Below are 12,334 nucleotides of genomic sequence, written 5' to 3' on the forward strand. Positions count from 1 at the left end.
TTTCCTATGTATATAAAACTGTAACTCATTCCCCAACCTCCTAGCCATGTTTTTTTTCTATATTATATATTACCACCTAACATACTCTATTTGTTATATTTTTATGTTGTTATCTTTTTCTTCCCATCAAGAATGAAAGCTTCGTGGGCTGGGGGATTCAACATCTGTCAATGCGCATTCTCATGCCCATATCTGTGGAGTGAAAAAATGATCAGCTATCTCATTTTCTTCCCTTTAGTTCTTTCTCTGCTCTGAAGATTTGAAAAATTAAGAAAGGAAGAATATAGGCAAAATATAATAGAGAAAGTCCTAGAAATTAAGACTGAAGAGTGAAATATCCAACAGGATGGACTCTACTTACACTGAGTTGCTGTTGATTTTTTCCCCAAGCAGACATTAGGACATATGATCTTGCATGGGCAGGGATATTTATGGGGCCTGCAGGACAGGTTATTTTGAATGGTGATTATTCCTGGAAGATGTGGGATGAACAGTTAATATGACTGTTCATACTACATGTAAAGATATTGGGAACCCTCACAGGCACCTAATGGTAAACCCCAGAGATAGGACCAAGTAGTTTAGTTTTCTTTCTGGCAGCAAGATCCAGGAACTTTACCTGTGTTGCTCTTTGACACTAATACTTCCTCGAGGTTCTTCTTCCTCCCCAAATTAATAAGTGATCAAGCTGGGATTGAAGTCTCTTTGATTTCTTTCCCTCCTGCTGTGGGAAGATGCCGGGAAGGAAGAAACGGGGGTAGAACAAGACCATGACTGGGAAGGAAGAAAGAGGAGAACATGGGAGAGAATAAGGAAACACTCATAGTCCTTGGACACCTACTAGTCTGTGAATTGGCTCCAGGAGGTTTATTGCTTTATAACCTTTTAAGATTGTACACAATTTTCAGGTGCTTTCTCCCAACTCTCTTCCAGATAGAGGTTTTGACCTTTAACAGATTTTCAAAGAGGTTTGTGACTCAAAAAGGTTTTGAATCCAACACTGAGCCATGCAGTTTGTCTAGAGTTTGTTCTAATGAAGCATTTTTAAATGGATTCCCCGCTCCCCACCACTTAAAGTAGGGAAAGGGAGGACAGAACTCTGTCTGAACCACTTATAACAGTCTGGCTAATAAAAACAAAATGTGGCTATAAGAAACATGGTGAAATAAGCTAGTTTTCTCAGCCCTTTCTGTGAAAGCAGAAGTTATGGCTGTTCAGTTGCTATTACTAGAAGTCATTGTGAAATACTGAAGTCCAGCAGATTTCCAGGTCTGAGTGATTCACCATGTTGTGTAGACTTCGACACAGTGTGGATTGCTTTTACAGTCTTCTGCCTCACCTTCAAAATATCTGGGGATTTGGGACATGCACATGAATTCTTCTCTCCCAGTGACTGTTTTCATCCATATATTCTTGTATATTTGAGTAGTGCTTTGCCACGTATTTTTACATGTGTGTTATTTCAAACAGCTCTGTGAAGTAGGCAGGGCAGGAATGATGATCAAGTGCCACCTTTCTCTTCATTTTCAGGTGTGAAAACGGAGACCTAGAGAATTTAGGTGACTCCTTCCTGGTTGCATGGGTCATGAGTGGTTGCGTGGTTGCAGGGCTGGGATTGTGCAGTTGTTGGTAACTGAACTTATTATTTACTTTTTCCCCCCCCAAACTTTAAACTTTTGATTTTGTATTGGGTTGTAGCCAGTTAACAATGTTGTGGTAGTTTCAGGTGAACAGTGAAGGGATTCGTAGTATTTACTTTTGTATTTTGTTATGGAAGCGTGCATTTGAACCATGTCAGAGAGATTGAAGAATGTTAATTTCTATTCATCCATCACATGAGGATGATACTGTTCATCTTGTAGGATTGCTGTGAGGATTAGAGATTGAGTTTGAGGATGCTGATTACAGGACCAGGAGCAGAGTGAGCCCTCTGCAAATTGTGGCTGCTGTTATTATACTTTTCCCAGGACTATGAGATTATTTTTATTTTTTAATTAGAATATATCACATATTAGCATATACCATTCTTAATTTTTCTGTTGTTAAATAAAAGTATAACAGTTGTGCTTTTATGCACCTTGGTTGTAGTTTTCTCCATTCTGCAATGAAGCTAACAATATTGGAATAATTCTGCTCAATACAATGTATCAAACTCAAATACAATACAGGTTTGCAAGTTCATGTTTCAGGTTTTTTTTTTTTATTGTAGTGGTATCATTTACTTTGGTAAACTCATATCCCAATTTAAAATGCAAATACTGAAGCAAATAAAGCTGTTATAAATTCAGGTACTGTATTTTAAAATGTACATGTTATACATACAAGAGGTGCATAGTGGAATTACTATCACGAGCAGTTACATTCATGATGCCGGGTACTGTTTTTAACACTGTGTATAGATGACACTAGATTTATTCCTTTATTTATGATACTGTTGCTTAGTACAGTAACTTTTAGTACAATAGCTTATATGATTGCATTTCCAAAGCTTTAATAAAGTTAGTAGCATTTAACTAATATTGAATGAAAACACTTTGATATACAGGATGTATTTTAGGTCAGATGCTTATGCAAAAAGAAGCACTTCACATGCTGTTGTGTCGTTGACAAAACAAAATCATCCCTTTCACGAAATAGAATAAGCCAGGCTAAAATAAATCCGAACTAACCAAAAGAACATTTAAATGTTATTCCCTGTATTATGCTAAAGATTATTTAACATAATTTTCTTCTGGTTAAAATTACTTTTTGTTGTTGTTGTTGTCGAAAGAAGAGAGAGAGAGAGAGTTCCAAAGGCTGTATTAATATGCTAACAGCTGTAGCCCTTTAGGTGATACTTTAGCTGGGAAAAAAAGTATGGAGAGTTGTACTCAATGTTTTTTCTGCTTAGAAAAAAATTGATAGCCTATAAATTTCTAATGTTTTAAAACAAGTATTTATTATTTAAGGTCTTTAAATATACCTGTATTAAACAAATTAGGCTGTTTAACAAACTTTGCAGCAATACTTGACTTATTCACAAATATATTTTCTTTCCATATTTATTAGGGTTTGAACAACTTACAAACATAAATCCTGCAAATACTCTTTGCTTAGATAACAATACTGTTATCTTAATTCACACGAATGTTTGCAAGAAATATTTACAATACTTTATATAGTATCTTTATCTAATGCTCACATCAGAGACTCAAATTAAAATCATATTTAACTTTATACAGATGGAAAAGTTGGAATGATGAGAGGTTGGATCCTGTTCCAGTAATTGTAGTAACTAGATTTCCTCTTTTGATGACAGAAAACTTTCAGATGAAGATTAATTTAATCATCAGATGCTCCTGCGGGTGTCTTCTATTGTTTGTTCAAAACATCTGGTAGAAAATAACTCTTATTTTCTACCTGCACAAATTATTATCTCAAAAGGAAAGAATTCGGTTAAGTGATTTCTCTTTAAAGGTTTGTTTATAATGCTTTCTTTTTTAAGTAGAAAAATCCTTTTAGATGTAATCAGTGATGGAATAATGATGACTCAATGTGTTTCTTGATATAATACAATCATATTTAAACAGACCCTTCCCTTTACCTTAGAATATTCAGCCATTGAGTGAAATTCTGAAGACTTAACTAAACCATTTTAATGCTTACAATTTCTGACAAAAATTTAAGGGAAAAGGAAGACTATTTGGATAATAAATAAAATAGAACCTGTACTTAATTTCTGATTTTAAGCTCCCTTTGTCCAAAAAAACAAAACAAAAAAAACACCTACAATTATATTCAGAGACATTTTGTCCCTCCCTCTTTTTTTTTTCTGATGAGTCATACATTGGTCATAACATACATACTTAATAACTTACATTTTGGGACAGAAGGTGGCCAGCAGGCCTACCCTGGTCCATCCTAATGTCATTTTCACATCAAGTCAAATACTGTCTTTGGATTAATTAGTTGTTGATGGACGTTTGATAGAGGGGATACTGCATGATCTTCTCATGATAAGCCTGACTTCTATATCTGGTAGATTATCCTGCTTAGTCTGTGAACACCCTTCATCAGTGGCTGCTAAATGAAGATCAAATCGAAGAGAAACTGATTTTTTCCTTAATCGAGGGTTATCTTTAAAGAAGGAGCCTTCCCATTCTTTAATAACTTCATCCACTTTCTCTGTCCTGAAATGATAAAATAAATCTTCCTATATGAAGAAGTACAGCTATAGTAAAAAACATGTAATATATATTGTATATGAATAATAAGAAATGTATATAACATTAAATTTTAAATTACAATTTATAATTTACATTGTGACAGTTAAATGTATTCTTTAAAAATCATATGAATAAAATTTCTAAGGGGTTCTATGGAATTTTCATGTCTTGGCTATATTTTTTGGAAAAATGATGAATTAAGGATTGAGTACTTCATCTGAGTTTTAATATATTTATTCATGTCTGATTAAAAATCACAATATGTAAAATTATGTTTAGACACATCAAAGATTACTGAGATTACTCAATTGAAGTTAATTTCTTTTGCATGTGTTCATTATTATTTCTAAGTGAAAATTATTTTACTTACTGAATTGTGCCATGAGCTTCAGTGCTTTCTTTCACAATATTTCCATTTAATATTGCCTGTTTGGTCACTGTTTCCACTTTTTCATCCTCATACTTTTGTGGGACTTTTGTTGAAAAAGATATTTCATTTATAATGGCTGTGAAAATATTATTTATGAAATATTAAATTACAACATTCACAGTACTATTCACAGTACTATTATATACTAAGTACTAGTCACATTGTGTAAGTCAAACTATTCAAATATTGCTGTTTTTGCTACTTTAGAATATTTATAATAAATTCTTATTAAATATTATATAATATATTATTATATAATATATACTTTATATTATTTTAAATAATAATATATAAAATTACATATCATGTTATTAATAAATAATAATAAAAATATAATAAATAAAGTGAAGTGCCTATAAATGGCACTTCACTTTTCAGGTTAGTTAAATCACAAGCTCACCTGAAGGTAAAACAAAGCCGACTCTACTTGTGGTAGGTTTTTGTTCTTTTTTCCCACCTTGGATACTACCATAATATCTGAAATTAGAAACAAAATTATAGGAGCAACATTGTATTAGCATGTAATTGAAACAAATGCTCTCCAATAAGAGAATGGATAAACTGTAGCTTAGTTGGTAAAGAATCTGCCTGCAATGCAGGAGACCTGGGTTTGATCTTGGGTCGGGAAAATCCCCTGGAGAAGGAAATGGCAACCCACTCCAGTATTCTTGCCTGGAGAATCGCATAGACAGAGGAGCCTGCCAGGCTACAGTCCATGGGGTCACAAGAATTGGACAGGACTTAGCGACTAAACCATCACTAATACAAAGGAAATACTATCTAACAGTGAAAATAAGTGAACTAAATATACACTGTATCTGTAGGGAACAATCTCCCAAGTATAACATTGAGTGGGGGGAAGAAAGATTGTAGCTAGCTCATTTTACAAAGATTAAAATATATGCAAAACCATTCCCCAATTTGCTTAGGGATATATAAATATAATGAGGCTTATAAGCATCAGACCTGGGAGCCAGGTTAGACTGATGGAGGGGTATAAGATGGGTGGGGGTGTGGTTTAGGTGCTGGGGTAGGGATTAGGGGGACTTCGGTAACATTATAAATGTTTCACTTCTTAAACATAGGAGTTCATTATATTTTTCTTGATAGCTTTTGTAACTTTATCTTAAATAAATTTAAGTGAATGTTGCCCAGTCATGTCCGACTCTGTGACCCCATGGACTGTAGCTTGCCAGGCTTGTATGTCCATGGAATTCTCCAGGCCAGAATTCTGGAGAGGGTAGCTGTTCCTTTCTTCAGGGGATCTTCCCAACCCAGGGATCGAACCACGTCTCCCACATTGCAGGCGGATTCTTTACCATCTGAGCCACCAGGGAAGCCCAAATACCTGTGTATCTTAAATATAGGATAATAAAACTTTAAAAATTGTGTTAAAGGAATGTTAAAGACCACTTTATCAACATCTTGAATGATTAGGCATTAAACCAAATCTACAACCATTTTATTTCATAATAAATGAATTATATGTATACAGCTATATAATTTATTTACATAGCACTGTTTTAAGCACTTTACAAACATTAATTCATTTAATCCTCAGCAATTCTGAGGTAAGCATTTTATAGATGAGAAACTGAGACAAAGAGAGATTCAATAATTTGCCCAGCATCACTTAACTACTAAATGGTATTTTTAATTCAATTTGTGTTTTTCAAAGATTTGGTAAATGTTAAAACTTATTATAGATGATAGTAGTTTCACCCAGTTTTATAGAGGACTCAGAATTCTGACAGAGAAGGCAATGGCACCCCACTCCAATACTCTTGCCTGGAAAATCACATGGACGAAGGAGCCTGGTGGGCTGCAGTCCATGGGGTCGCTAAGAGTCGACTGAGCGACTTGACTTTCACTTTTCACTTTCATGCATTGGAGAAGGAAATGGCAACCCACTCCAGTGTTCTTGCCTGGAGAATCCCAGGGACGGGGGAGCTTGGTGGGCTGTCATCTATGGGGTCACACAGAGTCGGACACGACTGAAGCGACTTAGCAGCAGCAGCAGCAGAATTCTGAAGCAAGCACAAATAAAGCTTTATTTTTCTGGGAATATTGAAAATTGTAGGTTGTGCTGTGCTCCAAGTCATATGACCTTACAAGTGATTGCAGATTATGAAACTGTGTGTAAATTATTAAGAATCCCTCTTTTGATGCCTTTTGTTGTCAGAGCATCTGGAAGTCTTTCAAACCATGTACGTAGAACAACGTTGCTTTCCATGGTTGTAATATAATAATAGTAACAACAGTATTACTAATAGTATTATTATTATTTTGGAGTTTGATGTGTGCCTGGAGTGGGCCCTTATGGGAGGGGGAAAAGCAGAAATGTGTGAATTTTTCAAACTTTCTTCGTGGGTGGTCTGTTGGAGGCACTAATTCTATAAGGGGTGAATGGCAGGGAAAGTGAGAATGTTAAAGAAGGCCTTCTTTGTGGTGATGGAGGATCATTTCCATTTTGTTCCAGGCTTGCTTGTGCTCTTTCTTGTAGCTCAAGTCCCTGATTTTGGCTCATCTATTCATAATTTGGTGTGTGCTTAGTCGCTCAGCCACGTTTGACTCTTTGCGACCCCACAGATTATAACTTGCCAGGCTCCTCTGTCCATGGGATTTTTCAGGCAAGAATATTAGAGTGAGTTGCCATTTTCCTTTCCAGGGGATCTTTCCAACCCAGGGATCAAACCCACGTCTCCTGTATCGCAGAACGATTCTTTCCCTGGCTGAGCCATCGAGAAAGTCCCTGATAATTTGAGGCGGCTGGAACTAGTTCTCCCACTAATTTTTTTGCAGTGCCTAGTTTGTGGTAGGAACTCAGTGATCATGCCTTGGTAATGATAGGTTTTTAGATTTAATTTTTCCGACTACATCAGTGACCTAAGTGGCTCTATATTTCTGGTCATTCACTATATGGAAATTAGGTACCTGATTTCTTCCTTTTCTAGGAGGCGGCGATATGTTGCGATTTCCTGTTCCAGCCTCATCTTGGTGTTGAGGAGCGTTTCATGCTCTTGAAGCTGCCTTTCAATGCCGCGCCTTACTTGCTGTAGCTCTTTTTCTAGTCCTTCAATCACTGCCTCTAGGTCTTGTAGCTGCATCTGGTAATGTTGCTCACTGGCATGTAGGGAGTTTTCAAGACCCCTTTCCTGTTTTATACAGATCTTCATCAGTGAATCAAGGAAACAAACTGTGTCTCTGAAACCTGATTTGCAATGTCTTCATTCGGTTGAGTTCTTTCTTTAAAAGGTTGCAATAATTGTATAGCACTTATGCAAGAGGTATTTCCTTACAGCTTTAGGTATGGCCCAACTTTTAAAAAGTTGTCTTTTCTATCTACAGCTAGAGAGTTTTCTATTTCCAAGGAAACCTGTGATCATTCTTATGCCCTCCCCCAAAGGAATCTGCAGTATGATTAGTTTATTATCACCCTGATTTATTTGATTTCTTATATATTGAAAAGTATAGAATGTGGAATAGTAAAGCCAGAGCAGACTCCTTATAAAAGGCATTTTTGGAAAGTGTTTAATATTTTTCTGTTAGAAGTCTTTGTAACATGGACAAAAGAATCCTCCACTGTTAGGACTTTTGGATAATGACAAAAGCTCTTTTTCCTCATTCTAACATTTAGAGAACCCCAGGGTTTTGGAGTAAGGATTATTTCATTATTGTAAGTGTGAACTAAACCTTCAGTGAACTGATGATCGACATGGCCATGATGGAGGCGGGGCTAGGTCAAATGGATAGAATTCAGTGCCCTGATTTTTAGTTTTTCACTGTCCAGTAATGGATATTACTCCTTCCCTCTCCTAATCAGATAACATCTGGGGACTCAACGGGCCATCTGCCTTGAGGTCATTCTCACCACGGCATGGAGAGATTCAATTTCCACTTGCAGGTGGTGCCACTGGCGTCGGGCTTCCTTGAGTTCTGCTTGAGCTGCCTTTAAAGCCTCTTCATCTTTGTCCATTTTTTTGCTTAGATCTTCTTCCAACTAGAAGAAAGCCAACAACAACAATAATAGCAGCAACAACGACAACAAAAAGGGCACTTTTGAAAATGAGACCTTTAAAAGCAGTTATAGACAAATAGTATAGGAATCAAATCTTTTTTCTTTAAATTACAGATGTATGTTCTGGTTGCTGCTCAGTCACTAATTAAACACATGCGTGAGTTAATTGCACTCGGTTTTCTCAGATGTAAAACGAACCTCGAAAGTCCTTTCCTACCATGACCATCTATGAAATGCAGCAAAATACATTTTAATGAGAAGTAAGTTTGCAAGGCCTAAGTTTGAGACCTCTGATTCTTAACTTTCCACTATTTATGGCATCATTAAAGAAGAAAGATAGAATTTAGCTACTAGTTCCCCCTTCCCCCACTTTTTTCTTATAAGCTGCTTTATGAATTGCTTATTTCTGGGACTGGATATATGAACAGGAAGTAAATACTACTAGAAAATATATTATGAATAATTTAGAGAGTTAAGTTATCATAGGCATGAGAGATTCTAAAATAGACTTCTATATTAAAAGAATCCACTGTTGATTCACCTTTTTCAAAATGATCTTTTTAGAAGGCATGCTAACTTTGGATATCTAGGATAGTAGCAAAATGGCTTCTTTAAAAACTGCTCTCTAAATGTTCTCATATTAAATAATGAGTTAATTATCTTATATTCAACTGTAAGTGTTCTTATGCTGATTCTGGGATTGAATGAAAGTATCTTTTGACAGAATTCTCAACATTTGGCCCGAAGAACAGTAGGAGCAGTGTATGGAATTGATTGTACTATTTTGAGGCAAAAATTAGAACTTTCTAATGTTCATATAAAAATACATTTTAAAACACACAAAAATTAATTTGGTGGTACAATAGATTTTTTTTAAAGGAAATATTGGATTAAATGAAAGTCAATAAAGTATAGTTCAAGGAATTAGATGACAAAATTCATTTGCTGTGTCACTTATCCTTAGTGTTAGGTTGGCAAAACAAAGCAGCAACACGTATTAGAGAAACCGCAAAAGAGGGGGACAAGAACCTCAGAAACGGAAGAGCATAAGAATTCTGATATCTACTGGATTTTGAGTGGGGAGCTGGCAGCTAGGCTTGTGTGGTAGCTAGATTCCGAGATGGCTCTCGGTGAATCACACCTCCCCAAATTCATGTCCTTGTTTGGTCCTGTTCCATACAATCTGGGATGACTTGTGTCTTGCCTTAGTCAGCAGAATATAGAAGATGTGCCAGTTGTAGGCCTTAGGAAGCCCTGACAACTTCCACTTCTGTGCTTTCGGGGGCCCTGGTTATACTTTGGGAGCCTCAGTGCGTAAGAGGTCCAGATACCCTGTTGGAGAGATTGTGTAGAGGCCAGATGGAGAGAAACAGGCCCAGCTGTCTCAGCTGAGCCAGCGTTCCAGAAATGTCCTGCCAAGGTGCCAGACGCAGGAGTAAGCCACGTTGGCTGTCCCAACCTAGTTGTGCCCCAAGATGCCTGTGGTCCCGGCCAATGTCATGCGCGGTGGAGGAATCACCCCCGCTAAACCCAGTTACCCCATAGCAGTATGAAAGACAATACAATTGTCTTTTTAATTCACCAAGTTCTAGAGTGGTTTGTTATATAGCTGTAAATAACTAAAATAGCTTACATTTATTTTTTAATAATTAAGTAATCATGCTTTCTCAAATTTATTCTAGTTGATTTTCTGAATTCTTTGGGAAAAAAAGAAGTCCCCTAAAGTAGTTTTATGTTAAAAGGAAACCGAACTTACTGTAATCTTGCTTTTTCACTTTAGTCTTTCAGCATTGTGACTTGTAAACTAAGTAACTTGTATTTCTATTATTGCACAATAAAATGTTTATTTGGTTTATAATTTTCAGAAATTGTCATCTATTAATTGTTTTCTTCTCCTTGTAAAAGGTGAGTGAATTCTTGCAACACTTCAAATATCTCAGTGAATTTGCTTCATTTGAGATGCTGATCATTCTTTATGAAGACTGAAAATGTTACCTAGAGATTAAATTTATGATATTACTAAAAATGAATTACTAATGCGATAACATCCTATGATTTTCCAACAATATTTTTTTCCTTTTTGGTGATGTTCTTAAGTAAACTCTTTGCTGTGTTTGGGTGCTTGGAATAGAACGTGAACTCAGATATGATAGGTAAACTAAAAAAAAAAAAAAAACCCTGAATTTCTGAAGCTTTGTTTCTAAAATAGATGCTTTTCCATTTGTTTAGAGATGAGACCTTAATTAATTGCTAAGGGTGATTGTCATTTTAAAGTGTCTATGAAATGAGGATTTAGCCCTTATTTAATTTGGCTCTTTTTCTAAACAACACTTAAATATTACATGCTTAGTAATAGAGATAAACATTTCTCACCTTTTAGTACAAAAGCAAAAAAAATCTATAGTCAAAGTGAAAAGTCCTTATTGATTTGGAGAATTTTGATTGTCCCAATTTATATCATTGTTTCTGGATACCATGTTCACATACTCACATGACTTCTGTTTGTAACAGTCTGGTATAAAATCAAACTCATGAAAAAATGATAGAAACCTTTTAGAAATATTTTACTTCGTTTCATCTTGCAAAGTGTGCAAGATGATAAGTTCACTATAAAGCTTGTCATTTTAAAGGTGTTATTTAAGTTATTTCTATACGTAAATCCGTGATATCTTCCAAGGGTATCTGAAATGCTTCCTTCCAATAAGATGTCTAAAAGAGGTTACCGTGCATCATTTTATTGTATACTGATCCGATGTTTTGTTAATGACAGTAACCTCATGATTTATATAAAAATCAAATGCATCAATCAACATTCATTTAATGGTCATTTAACAGTAATAAACACAGCCTTTCCCCCTATAGTCCCTGTCACATTGCAGTAAAACCTAAATTCCTTCCCCAGTATATGCTGCATTGAAAAGGAAATACTGTACCTCAGAGAGGCCGGGACAGGAATTGGATAGACATGGATTGTCTCCTTATCCTGGAAGATGCCTGTCTGTATGAAATCATTACCTGGATCCTTGTTGAGAGCACGGTCTCTATCTGATTTCTGGTGAGGAGCTTTTCATAGTTTGCCCTGATCTCATTGAGTAGCTGGGACAGCTCCATTCTTTTCCCATCCTCCACCTTGGCTAACAGAACCTTATCGATAGGATGAGTCTCTGCGGCAGAACCTGCTCTGTCTGCATCGCGAGCAGAGAGAGCGCCACGGAGTCTTAAAGATACAGAGCTCCCTTTTTTTCAGAAGCCATGGAAAGCCCTGGGTTTCTCATCAATTATGCAAATATTTAGTAAACCCTTTTCTCCTATTGTTGATCTGGTAGAAGTGTCAGTCTCTCCATAAAGGAACCAAAAAAGGAAGACAGTCTCAGTATTCGTGGATTGGGTCTCTATAAAACTGAGCACATTTGACAGAGGGAAGTTAATATAGCTTGTGGAAAGAAAATGGGGCATAACATGAAGAAAATTGTGTTTTGTTTTCCCAAAATATTACATGAAAATAAACCTGGGCTTAAAACATGGTACCTAAGCTTTTCTTTTATGACTCTCCTCAGCATTTGGATTATTTAAACAGAAATGCTATGGGAGGGCATTAGAATATGTTGTAAACCTTGAATATTCTGACAGTTATGGAAAAAGTGACCATTATATTCAGCTGACGGCTGTCATAAGCTGCAA

General features: G+C 36.0%; 1 protein-coding gene across 1 annotated transcript; it reads right to left on the reverse strand.

The window, feature by feature from the left end:
- Positions 1 to 3,940: 3,940 nt before the first annotated feature.
- Positions 3,941 to 11,775, reverse strand: KRT222 (keratin 222). Its single transcript, XM_068979201.1, has 6 exons — positions 11,669 to 11,775; positions 8,507 to 8,635; positions 7,570 to 7,790; positions 5,036 to 5,112; positions 4,576 to 4,711; positions 3,941 to 4,169 (listed from the first exon to the last, which is right to left on the reverse strand). Exons 1-6 carry the CDS (start codon positions 11,762 to 11,764, stop codon positions 3,941 to 3,943), a joined length of 888 nt encoding a protein of 295 aa, XP_068835302.1. The 5' UTR covers positions 11,765 to 11,775.
- Between the last annotated feature and the right edge of the window lie 559 nt (positions 11,776 to 12,334).

Source organism: Capricornis sumatraensis, chromosome 8 (assembly GCF_032405125.1).
Source record: "Capricornis sumatraensis isolate serow.1 chromosome 8, serow.2, whole genome shotgun sequence".
NCBI classification, from domain to species: Eukaryota; Metazoa; Chordata; class Mammalia; order Artiodactyla; family Bovidae; genus Capricornis; species Capricornis sumatraensis.

Excerpts from the sequence above, each read along its gene's own strand:
- KRT222 (XM_068979201.1), bottom strand. The coding sequence starts at position 11,764 with ATGGAGCTGTCCCAGCTACTCAATGAGATCAGGGCAAACTATGAAAAG. Across the intron at positions 8,636-11,668 it reads TGCTCTCAACAAGGATCCAG|TTGGAAGAAGATCTAAGCAA; the intron begins GTAATGATTTCA and ends GCTTTCTTCTAG. Across the intron at positions 4,712-5,035 it reads CGGCTTTGTTTTACCTTCAG|CCATTATAAATGAAATATCT; the intron begins GTGAGCTTGTGA and ends ATATTTTCACAG.